This window comes from Ammospiza nelsoni, chromosome 26 (assembly GCF_027579445.1).
Source record: "Ammospiza nelsoni isolate bAmmNel1 chromosome 26, bAmmNel1.pri, whole genome shotgun sequence".
NCBI classification, from domain to species: domain Eukaryota; kingdom Metazoa; phylum Chordata; class Aves; order Passeriformes; family Passerellidae; genus Ammospiza; species Ammospiza nelsoni.
In genome coordinates, this window is record NC_080658.1 from 4,804,541 (window position 1) to 4,817,742 (window position 13,202).

At 45.1% G+C, this 13,202-nt stretch overlaps 1 protein-coding gene across 1 annotated transcript in view; it reads left to right on the plus strand.

Moving 5' to 3' along the window:
• The window catches only part of MYO1D (myosin ID), a 174,289-nt gene that overhangs the window by 102,456 nt on the left and 58,631 nt on the right, over positions 1-13,202 (plus strand). Inside the window, exons 20-21 of the mRNA XM_059489331.1 lie at positions 178-291; positions 10,886-11,040. Coding sequence (XP_059345314.1) covers positions 178-291; positions 10,886-11,040 — 269 coding nt within the window. The remainder of the gene's footprint in view (positions 1-177; positions 292-10,885; positions 11,041-13,202) is intronic.

A 13,202-nucleotide genomic window follows, 5' to 3' on the forward strand; every position in this document is an offset into this window, starting at 1 on the left:
TGGCTGTTGTGAGTTTAGGGTGTTTGTTTTGTGACTTTGGGATATTTTTGTACACGTTTTGGGTACTGTTGTGTGAGTTTGGGGTATTTTGGGGTGAGTTTGGCCCTTGGCACTGGCCAGTCTGACTCCCTGTGTCCCTGCAGGGCTCAGGGGCACTCACAAGGTGTTTCTGTGCAGGTGAATCGCTTTAACAAGGTGGAGGACAGGGCCATTTTCATCACGGACAGACACCTGTACAAGATGGACCCCATGAAGCAGTACAAGGTGATGAAGACCATCCCCCTCTACAACGTGAGTACAGCACTGGGCATCCTCACCTGGGGCTCTTCACTCTGTAGCTCCATTTTCATGTCCACAAAGCGGAAAAAGTCCTTGGCTTGCAGTTTCTGATATATTTAATGTTTTTATAGCGGTTACTGCAACCCCAAAGCATCAGGGTGGGATTGTTGGGCAGGACCAGGAGTTGGAGTGGATGATCTTGGTGGGTCAGGATATTCCATGGTTCTATAATCCTATAGAACCCGAAGTTCTATAATCTATAACTTACTTTTGGTGCATAAAATAAAATAATTAATCCTATAGTAATAAAAAAATGAAATAATAGTAATAAAATAAAATAATTAATCCTATATTAATAAAAATAATTAATCTTATAGTTCTATTATATATAATTTACTTTTTGCACATAAAATAAAATAATTAATCCTATAGTAATAAAAAATGAAATAATAGTAATAAAATAAATTAATTAATCCTATATTAATAAAAATAATTAATCTTATAGTCCTATAATATATAATTTACTTTTTGTGCATAAAATAAAATAATTAATCCTAAAGCAATAAAAAATAGTAATAAAATATAGTATAGCAATAAAATAAAGTAATTAATCCTATATAATTATATTATTATATTATTATATCATATATTATTAATATAATTATAGTTCTATAAGCTATAATTTAATTTTGGTGCACAAAATAAAATAATTAATTCTATAGTAATAAAAAATGAAATAATAGTAATAAAATATAGTATAGTAACAAAATAATTAATCCCATAGTAATAAAAAATAAAATAATAGTTATAATATATAGTAGAGTAATGAAATAAAATAATTAATCCTATATTAATAAAAACCAATTAATTCTATAGTTCTACAATCTGTAATTTAATTTTGGTGCATAAAATAAAATAATTAATCCTCTAGTAATAAAAAATAAAATAGTAGTAATAAAATATAGTATAGTAATAAAATAAAATAATTAATCCTATAGTAATTAGGATTAATTATTTTATTTTTATTTTTATAAAGAAAAAATTTATAGTAATAAAAAACCAATTAATCCTATAGTTCTGTAATCTATAATTTAACTTTGGTGCATAAAATAAAATAATTAATCCTCTAGTAATAAAAAATAAAATAGTAGTTATAAAATATAGTATAGTAATAAAATAAAATAATCATATATTAATAAAAAAACAAATTATCCTGTAGTTCTATAATCTATAATTTAATTTTGATGCATAAAATAAAATAATTTATCCCATATTAATAAAAAATAAAATAATAGTAATAAAATATAGTATAGTAATAAAATAAAATAATTAATCCTATATTAATAAAAATAATTAATCCGATAGTTCTGTAATCTATAATTTAATTTTGTTGCATAAAATAAATTAATTAATCCTATAGTAATAAAAAATAAAATAATAGAAATAAAATATAGTATAGTAATAAAATATAATAATTAATCCTATATTAATAAAAATAATTAATCCTATAGTTCTGTAATCTATAATTTAATTTTGGTGCATAAAATAAATTAATCCTATAGTAATAAAAAATAAAATAATAGAAATAAAATATAGTATAGTAATAAAATAAAATAATTAATCCTATATTAATAAAAATAATTAATCCTATAGTTCTGTAATCTATAATTTAATTTCTGTGCATAAAATAATTAATCCTATAGTAATTAAAAATAAAATAATAGAAATAAAATATAGTATAGTAATAAAATATAATAATTAATCCTATAGAATTATATTATCATATTATATATATTATATAATTGATATAATTATAGTTCTATAATCTATAATTTAATTTTGGTGCATAAAATAAAAGCTAAACCCCAAACTGCCTCTCACAGTTCTCCCTCCCTGTCTGAGTTTGCTGTGCTGTGTGCAGGGCTGGCATTTCACAGCAGCTTATGGCACCAATCCTGTGTCTCTCAGGGCTTCTCTGATCCTTCAGGTTCTGCTTGAATTTATTTATTTTTATTTCTTTCTATTTGTGTAAATCTTACCGAAGCTAAACTCGGAATTTCAGTCAGGTCTGGCCTTGGGGGTGGCAGGGTGGAGCTGCCAGGCTGGGGATCAGCAGGGATGGAAGGGGTGGGCAGCACCTTAGCTTTGCTCCCCAGTCCTGGAGCTGAATCTCCCTCAGCCTGAGGTGCTCTGGTTATCTCCAACCTCCAGAGCCTGCCTGGAAATGCCCTGCACGGATTTTCTGGGATGTTTGCATTTGGAGGAATGACAAACCTGGCATTTCTGCATTGCTGGGAGGGCAGGGATGGGATTAGGGTGAGGGTGAAATCTCATCTGCAGATGTGGAGGGGATGATTAGCTCTGGCTGCATCCACAATGTTGGGTTTGGAGTCTCCTCCTGCCCTCCTTGCTGGGCACCCAGCACAGAGTATCCATGGAGTAGCTACTCCCAGTAGGAGTGCTGGCTGCAGCAGGCAGTGTCTCCATGGCAGTGCCTCGTGTTTTGAAGGGAAGCTGCCCTGAGCAGCTGCTCTCCTGCCTGCTCTTGTGTCCCAGCACTGGCGGCTCTGTGCTCTGAGGGGCTGGCAGCACATCCTGCTGTGTGCCCGTGTAAACTGGGGTGCAGATAACCCCAGCCTGGTGCAAACACCCCCAGCCTGGTGAAAATCAGGGTGCAAACACCCCCAGCCTGTTTAAAACACCCCCAGCCTGCTGAAATCCAGGGTGCAGACATCCCCAGCCTGGTTAAAACCAGGGTTCAAACACCCTCAGCCTGGTACAAACACCCCCAGCCTGGTGAAAATGAGGGTGAAAACACCCCCAGCCTGCTGAAAACACCCCCAGCCTGGTTCAAACACCCTCAGCCTGGTACAAACACCCCCAGCCTGGTGAAAATGCGGGTGCAAACATCCCCAGCCTGCTGAAAACCAGGGTTCTAACACCCTCAGCCTGGTGAAAACCCCCCCAGCCTGGGTAAAAACAAGGTCCAAACACCCCCAGCCTGGTGAAAACCAGGGTGCAAAAACCCCCAGGCTGGTAAACAACAGGGTGCAGACACCCCCAGGCTGGTGAAAACACCCCAGGCTGGTGAAACTCAGGGTGCAGACATCCCCATCCTGGTGGAGACACCCCCATCCTGGTGAAAACCAAGGTGCAAACACTCCCAGCCTGGTGAACAACACCCCCAGCCTGGTGAACAACACCCCCAGCCTGGTGAAAATGAGGGTGCAAACACCCCCAACCTGGTTAAAATTGGGTGAAAACATCCCCAGCCTGGTGAAAATCAGGGTGCAGACACCCCCAGGCTAGTTCAAACACCCTCAGCCTGGTGAAAACACCCCCAGACTGGTGAAAATCAGGGTGCAGACACCCTCCACCTCATGCAGACACCCCCATCCTGGTGAAAACCAAGGTGCAAACACTCCCAGCCTGGTGAAAACATCCCCAGCTTGGTGAAAATCAGGATGCAAACACCCCCAGCCTGGTTAAAATACCCCCAGCCTGGTGAAAATACCCCCAGCCTGGTGAACAACCCCCCAAGCCTGCTGAAAACCAGGCTGCAAACACTCCCAGCCTGGTCCAAACACCCCTATCTTGGTGAAATCAGGGTGGAGACACCCCCAGCCAGGTTAAAACACCCCCAAGCTGGTGAAAACCAGGGTGCAGACCCCCCCAGGCTCCCAGCAGAGCTCAGCCACCCCCGCACTCACAGAGCCTTTTAGCAGAGGGCTTTTCCACACCTGATTTTCCAGCTGTTCCCACCCAGTTGTTTTTTGGTGATGTGGACAAGGCAGAATTTTGTCCATCAGGATTTCGCACTGTTGGTTTCTCCACCTTTACCTTAACCAGAGTGCAGGCCACTGAAATTCACTGAGTGCAGGATTAATGAGAGATAAATCTGTGTTTATCCCAGGTTTAGGACAATGTCTGTTTTACCTGTGTGCCTGATGGGTGTAAAGGTGCAGATTGCACATTTACAGCAGATCGTTTGTTGGTCACCTGAACATTTCCCTCTCAAATCCTTCATGCCTTTTACATTAGAGCTAAGCAAGTCAGGTATAATTTCAGAAAGAAATTTCAGAAAGAAATGTCAGTAATTGTTGCTTTTTCACCTGTAAAAGGTGTGTTTAAAATAGAATATCCATTCCTACAGAGAGCCCTGGGGCAGGCTCTGTGGCGGTGCTGTTTTGGCTATTTTGGCTGTATTTTGGCTCTGTGTTGTATTTTTGGCTGTATTTTGGCTCAATATTGGTTGTGTTTCAGCTCTGTGTTCTATTTTTTGGCTCTATGTTGTATTTTTGGCTATATTTTGGCTCAATTTTGGTTGTATTTTGGCTCTGTGTTGTTTTTTGACTGTATTTTGGCTCTGTGTTGGTTGTATTTTGGCTCTATGTTGTATTTTTGGCTGTATTTTGACTCAATATTGCTTTTATTTTGGCTCAGTGTTGGTCCTGTGGCTGCTTTGCAGTTCCTCGGGACAAGAGCAGTTAATGGTCTGTGCAGATAGAACTCTTGCTCTGAGAATTCCCCCATTTCTGCAGCTATAAATCAGTTTTATTGGCAGATGTGCACTTATTCCCTTCAGTACCTACCACAGGCTATCTTGGCCAGACACTTTCTTTGACCTGAGCTGGAGTCCTTGAGATTCCAGGGGTCCTGGAGTGCCTGGCACAGGAGGGATGGGTCCAGGACATCCTCTGCTCCCCCATACAGGTTGCCAAGGTGACATTCCAGGGTGGAAATTGGATTAAACCAAGCTTTGGTGGATTCTGTGGTGTAAAATTGCAGCTTTGCTCACAGTTTCTCCTTGTACCTGCCCTGGGGAGGAGCCCCAGCCCACCTGGGCTGCCCTGGGACCGGGGTGGGACTGATCCTGCTGAGCTGCAGGAAAGGGAGAGGAGGAGAATTTGGGGTGTCTTTGATTTATACACAAAATATTTCACAGGATAATGGGATTGAATTTGGATTGGAAGGGATCTTAGAGCCCACCCAGTGCCACCCCTGCCATGGCAGGGACACCTTCCACTATGCCAGGCTGCTCCAAGCCCCGTCCAACCCGGCCTTGGGCACTGCCAGGGATCCAGGGGCTGCCCCAGCTGCTCTGGGCACCCTGTGCCAGGGCCTGCCCACCCTCCCAGGGAAGGACTTTTTCCTAATATCCAATCTAAACCTACTCCCTTCCACTCCATTTGTATTTCTCTTGCCAGGATTTCTCAGATTGAACCCTGGCAAAGTCAATCCTTGTTTGTTCCTTGTTGTAGTTATGGTTTATATTTGTTACCTAATGTTTATATTTGTGCTGTTTTTCCACCTCTGAGTTGCCTTGAGCTCTCTCCCCATTTTTCTGTGCCTCCTTTCATGGAAGCCTTTCCACCATGTGGAAGGAGCTGATCATGATACAGAAATTCCTTCATTTTTGGGACAACAGCAATGGTTTGAAATGCTCTGAAGGTTTTTTGAGGACAAAATGGACAATAATGGCACCAGTAGTGATGTGTATCCATGGAGCAGCCCTGATGAGTGTTCTGTGGGAAGAGGGATGCTCCTTCCCATGCCCAGGGCTGGAATCCTCTGCCTGCTCCCTGCCAGCCTTTCAGGAGTGCCCTGCCAGCACAGCAGCATCTCAGGGGTGGTGTTTCCATGGAGATCTCACTGGAGACACTCAGCTGATGCCTGCTGCACACACCAACTTGTTTTCAGCTGAGGAAATCTCTCCCCATCTCCCAGAGCCAGTTTTGCCTGGAGTCCCTCGTGTCACACTCACAGGAGTGGCCAGCTCTGCACTGGGGCAGGGGAAAGGGCTGGGAAATCCAAACTGAAGCAGGTTTGATTTGCTTTAGATGGAGAGAAGGGATTTTTTTACAGTGAGGGTGGGCAGGCCCTGGAGCTGGGGCTGCCCCTGCATCCCTGGCAGTGCCCAAGGCCAGGCTGGATGGGATTGGAGCACCCTGGGACAGTGGAAGTGTCCCTGCCGTGGCAGGGGTGACACTGGGTGATCCTTAAGGTCCCTTCCACCCAAACCATGCCATGGCTGTGGGTGAGGAATGTGCCATTCTCTACCCAACCTGACAAACAACAGCTTCCCTGCTGGTTCTCCACATGGAGATGCTGCTTTGGGGGATTCTGTGTGGATTTTTCATCTGCCAGCAGAATACCAACACACAGTGCCCTTCTTGTTCTTACCTGAATTAAAACCAAACAGGTACTGCCTGAGAGGAATGAAAAGACACCCAGGCAGCAGAAAGGCTCTTGCAGCCACATCTCCCCTGCACTGAACACAGTAAAGGATGTTCTGTGCCAGCCCAGTGCCAGCTCTGCACTGGGGCAGGGGAAAGGGCTGGGAAATCCAAACTGAACCAGGTTTGATTTGATTTAGATGGAGAGAAGGGTTGTTTTTTTACAGTGAGTGTGAGCAGGCCCTGGAACTGGGGCTGCCCCTGGATCCCTCAAGGCCAGGCTGGATGGGATTGGAGCCACCTGGGACAGTGAGAGGTGTCCCTCCCATGTCAGGGGTGGCACTGGGTGATCCTTAAGGTCCCTTCCACCCAAACCATGCCATGGCTGTGGGTGAGGAATGTGCCATTCTCTACCCAATCTGATAAACAACAGCTTCCCTGGCAGCCCTGCTGGTTCTCCATGTGGAGCTGCTGCTTTGGGGGATTCTCTGTGTGCATTTTTTATCTTCCAGCACTCTGGCATTGCCTCAGAGTACCAACACACAGTGCCCTTCTTGTTCTTACCTGAATTAAAACCAAACAGGTACTGCCTGAGAGGAATAAAAAGGCATCAGGAAGGCTCTTGCAGCCACATCTCCCCTGCACTGAACACAATAAAGGATGTTCTGCACAAGCTGAGGATTTTTCCTGCTCTTCAAGCAGGGCCAATATTAGTGTTGGTAAATACTGAGATAAGCACCTTCTCTGAAATTATTTCCTTTGTGTGGCATTTATTCACTCAGAGTCTTGTAGGGAGGGGTGAAATGGGAAGATTTTGAAGGGCTCTTGGCCTCCTAACAGGGTTCTGTTGAATAATTAATGTTTAAATTGCCTTTTCAAATCCAACACTGCGACTTGTTCATCTTTCACACTCGCTGCACATTTAAAACCTTGATGGCAGCAGTCCCTGTGGTGCTATTGTGCTCACGGGAGGGTATTTAAGCATGCAAATTAATTTGAAGGGACACTGGAAAGCCAGGCAGCTGTCAGTGCCTGTGCACGAGGTGGAGCTTGTTGGGAAAGCATTTCACAGCCCCAAAATAGCCCGAACTGGGAATAAACCCCACCTGTGCTGGGGCAACTGGTGACAGGAGGGTCAGCAGCTGCTGCCCCTCATTGCTGGGGGAAAAACCAACAAAACCCCAGAGGCTGCACCTTGTGGGGAGTGTGATCCCAAAAATAGGGCACAGAGCAGGCTGCTGGGCTGGGCTGGGCTTTTCTGGGGGGCTGAGGCATCCAGAGCTGCTGGAGAAGCTTCCTTGGGAATTCCACATGGTGAGCAAAGCCAGCCTGAGCCCCCTGGGCTGGCAGGGGTTGGGAATCTCCAGCTGGACAGGAGCCTTTTCCCCTGAACAAGGGAATAATGAGATTTTAATTTCAACAAAATGCTTTATGAGTGCCTCTCACTTGTAGGGGAATGGGGCTGCCCTCTGCAAATCCCTGGATGGCTCAAAGAAGCCCTTTAATGGACAGGGAAAGTCCTCTGTGTTCTCTCTGTACTCATAATGCTTTCACCTATTTTATTTTATTTTATTTTATTTTATTTTATTTTATTTTATTTTATTTTATTTTATTTTATTTTATTTTATTTTTTCATTCATTATATTCTATTTACTTCATTTTATTTTATCATTCATTATATTCAATTTATTTCATTCTATTTTTTCATTCATTATATTCTATTTACTTCATTTCATTCTATTTATTTTGTCCCACATATTATATTCTATGTATTTTATCCCAATTATTATATTCTATTTATTTTATTCTGTTTTCCTTTCTCTGCTTTGCTGTACTTGCCTTTTGAAGCTTTTTTTGCCCTCTTTACATTTTGTTTCCCCAGCACAGGTCCTTTTCTTGCTTTGTCTAATATTCATCTTTGTAACCTGTGCTCCCAGATTGCCCCTCCTAAAAATTCCCTTTTTTTTCCTTTGTGAGATGATTACAAAGCTTTTGATGAGCCAAGTGCAAAAAGAAAATGCCAGAAAATAAAATCCCCAAACCAAACCCTTGCACCTTTTTATTTTGTCAGGAGAGGCAGACCTTAATCCATGCCTGAACATGGGAATCTTTGAGGCTTTGCAGGGTTTGCCACTCAAATTCTTCCTAAATTCTTCTTACCTGCAACTGACAGTGGCACAGAGTTGTTCAGGTTGAAAAAAACCTTTAAAATCATCAAGTCCAGCAGCAGCAGCACCAAACCACGTCCCCAGTGCCACATGCACAATTTATTGGGCATTTGTAGGGATGGGGACTCCAGCCCAGCTGTGCCAGGGCTGTTCACCCCTGGCACTGAAGGAATTCTGCCAATATCCCCCTGGAATTCTGCCAATATCCCCCTGGAATTCTGCCAACATCCCCCTGCCCTGGCACAGCCTCAGACACCTCTGGTTTCCCAGAGTGAGGGTTGGAGAGGCTGCTGGGCAGGTGAGGGGGACAGAGGGTGACAGACACTCCTGTGAGGGTGACAGACATCCTGTGAGGGGGACAGACAGACATCCTGTGAGGGGGACAGACAGACACTCCTGTGAGGGTGACAGACATCCTGTGAGGGTGACAGACACTCCTGTGAGGGGGACAGACACTCCTGTGAGGGGAACAGACACTCCTATGAGGGGGACAGACATCCTGTGAGGGGGACAGACAGACACTCCTATGAAGGGGACAGACAGACACTCCTGTGAGGGGGACAGACAGACACTCCTGTGAGGGTGACAGACACACCTGGTGACGGTGACAGACACTCCTGTGAGGGGGACAGACAGACACTCCTGTGAGGGTGACAGACACACCTGGTGACGGTGACAGACAGACTCTCCTGATGAAGGGTACAGACACTCCTGTGAGGGTGACAGAGGGTGACAGACACTCCTGATGAGGGTGGGACTCAGTGGGGTCACCCAGGGGGGTTTGGGGAGAGCTGTGACCTGAGGTGATGGGAGAGCAGCTGGGGACATCCTTGTGTGCCCCGTGGCCCTGGGGGCACAGCAGTGACACAGCAGTGACAGAGAGGCACAGCAGTGACAGAGGGGCTGCCTGAGGAGGGAGAGGGGCACAGCAGTGACACAGGAGGTGTCTGGAGAGGGGCACAGCAATGACAGAGGGGCACAGCAGTGACAGAGGAGGACAGCAGTGACACAGGGGGTGTCTGGAGAGGGGCACAGCAATAACAGAGGGGCACAGCAATGACAGAGGGGCTGCCAGGTAAGGGAGAGGGACACAGCAGTGACAGAGGAGGACAGCAGAGACACAGGAGGTGTCTGGACAGGGGCACAGCAGTGACACAGGGACTGCCAGGTGAGGGAGAGGGGCACAGCAGTGACACAGGGACACAGCAGAGACACCTCAGTGACAGGGGGCACAGCAGTGACACAGGGACAGAGCAGTAACACAGGGACTGCCAGGTGAGGGAGAGGGGCACAGCAGTGACACAGCAGTGACACAGGGGCACAGCAGTGACACAGGGGCACAGCAGTGACACGGGGACACAGCAGTGACACAGGAGCTGCTGGGACCATCCAGGCACGGTGAGGACTCTCCCTCACACCTCCCAGGCTGCTGAATCCACAGAGCCGCTTGCTCAGCTCCTGGGAGGACACCACCCACTGCCACCCCTCAGCTCCCTGCTGGGGCATCCTGGAGAGGAGACAACCAGCCTGGCAGTGCCAAGGGCACAGGGAAATCAGGGAATCAGGGAATGGCTTGGCTTGGAAGCACCTTAAAGCCCATCCAGTGCCACCCCTGCGATGGCAGGGACACCTCCCACTGTGGGATTTTTGGGGTCTCCTGGTAAAGGGAGGAAATTCTGAATGTGACTCCATGTTCTTAGAAGGCTATTATATTATATCATATTATTATATTATATTATATTATATTATATTATATTATATTATATTATATTATATTATATTATATTATATTATATTATATTATATTATATTACATTACATTATATTACATTACGTTATGTCGTGTCATATCATATATCATATCATATTGATACTTACAGAAGGTTTAACAAAATAATAATGAAAAACTTGTGACTCTCTCCAGAGCCCTGACACAGCTGATGGTGATTGGTCATTAAGTCAAAACAAGTCACGTGAAACCAATCAAACACCACCTGTTGATAAACAATGTCCAAACCACATTCCACAGCAGCAAAACACAGCAGAAGCAACTGAGAAGCATTGGTTTCCTTTTTCTCTGGGGTTTCTCAGCTTCCCAGGAGAAGAATCCTGGACAAGGGGAATTTTCTAGAAAATATCACAGTGACATTCCACTGTCCCAGACTGTTCCAAGCCCCGTCCAGCCTGGCCTGGGACACTTCCAGGGGTAGGGAATCAACATTTTTATATCATTATAACCCTGTTCTCCCTTTCTCTCCTCAGCTGGTGGGGCTCAGTGTCTCCAATGGCAAGGACCAGCTGGTGGTGTTCCACACCAAGGACAACAAGGATCTCATCGTTTGTCTCTTCAGCAATGACCCCTCCAACGACAGCAGGATTGGGGAGCTCGTGGGGGTCCTGGCCAGTCACTTCAAGAGGTCAGTGCTGGGCTGGGGCTGGGGCTGCTGGACACCCATTTTAAAGTGGAGACCATCCCTGGAGTCACTGTGGTGCTGGGCTGCCACAGTGACCTCTCTTCCTGGCATTTTTTGGGCACACTTTTTACCTGCAACACTTGGTTCCCTCTTCTGTGTTCCTCTTCTGCCTTCCTTGTGTGTGTGTGACAGCCACAGGGACAAATATCACTGAAGGTGCACTTGGAGTGTGTCACAGTGGCTCCTGAGGGCTTCCTGCAGCCAAACTCTTCATATTTAAAATGAAAATTGAGTTTTTCTCTGCTCAGATTGACCCCTGCCCCAGTACCATAAATCACCAGCAGGTGATTTATTGCTTGAGCAGTAAATCATTGCTGTGCAATGTCATCTGTGCTCCCTGGAGTCTGTCTGTCCTGTAAATCCCTGAGCCAAAGCTGGTGATTGGTGTGGGGGTATCTGGGATTGAGCTCTTGGATCCCAGAAATGAATTCCAGGCAGCACCAGGCACAGAAAGGAGCTCCAGGGTGTGCAGTGAGCAGATCTTTGGGTTGTTCCTGCTGTTCCAGAGGAGGTTCCCACCAGGAATGGTGCTGCCAGCACCTGCAGCCTTGGCTTTGCTGTTCACAACCTCCACAGAACTCTACAGGTAAATCTTCACACAGAGCTGTGAGTGGCAGGAAAATGAGAGGGAATTTTGGTCACTTTAGGGTATTTTCCATGAATTCAAGAAGACTGTGCTGGTCCAGCCCCTCTCACCACCACTGTGTACTGCCTGTGCTTCTTTGGACAGGGGCTGAGTCCTTTGGAGATGAATTCTCAGCATTGGTGTAACTTGTTTGGGGAAATTCAGTGCTGCAAAGCAACAGGAAACATTATCTGGTTTTGCTTTTACCTGAATCTCATTTCATGGCAAAGGCAGCTGCTCTTGCAGGTTCAGGAAATTCTGTAAGGCAAAGTTTGTTTGGGGATCCTGGAAGTCCCTGGATTCCCAAACAAATTCCCAAACAGAGCCTTGCCAGCTCTCTGGTGTGGGGACAGGCTGTGACACTCTTGGTGACACTCCAGTTCCTCTGTACAGTCTCCAATTACCCAAAATTGCTTTTAATTTTGCTCAGATTGGTCCCCCCAGCCCTTGTGTCACCTGTCCCCACTCAGCCTCAAGCAGAGGTTTCATTTTAACAAAGATGTTGTGACCACAGCCTGAAACATTGCACATTGTCTTCCTAAAGGTGGGAATTGCTGATTTCCAGTTTCTTACACTGATTTAACAATGGAATTTCTATCTTCCAAAAGAATTTGGTTTAATCTAATCCCTGTCTGTAGGAAAATGGCAGTTAAATATATTTATGTGTTGATCTGCTCCACTTAACACAATATTAGCATTATTTTAGTGCTTCAAATGACAAATCTCAGATGGGTAAATGGGAGAGCTGTTGTAGAACCCATTTTTCTGCAACATCCAATGAAAGTTCCTGGATGAAGGGCAATGCACAAGACAACTTGCATTTAATTTCCCAAATATATAAATATCATGGTTTCCCTCTTCAAAGCAATATCTGTAAATCAAAACATTCAGGAATGTATTCGTGTTTTCCATCACTTTCCATTTTCCTAGAGTCACAAACTGCTGTCAGAGGATGGGATTAGCTGAGCTGGGGAGGCACCGGGGGAATTGCTCATTAACGGGGGAATTCCTCATTAGCCAGGGAATTCCTCATTAGCAGGATTAGCTGAGGGTGTGCCCTGCCAGGGTCAAGTTTCTCTGCCCTGCCTGAGGAGGAGCTGAGGCTGAGCCAGCAGGAAAATCTCAACCCTAAAAGTTCAATTGCTTGGGAGATCCCATCCATGGTGGGGTTTAGGAGCTCTGCTCCAGCTAGGATGGGGAGCAGCTCCTGTGGGTTCTGGGGCTCTCTCTGAGCATTAACATCAATTTCCAGCCATCCCAGCACCCATCCTGAGTCCCTGCTGGGAGGTTTTGGCAGTGCTGAGGTGTCCTAGGCTGATAGGTGATGATCCTTTAACTGTGTGTGATAAAACCATGTGAGTTCAGTGAATTCTGTGGTGTAGGAAAGGGGAGGAGGAGGCTGATGGTGTCACCCAAACCTTCTCATCCAGATGCTTTCTATCAGGTTTTATTTTTTGTTCCAAACTCTTTGAACTGGGAG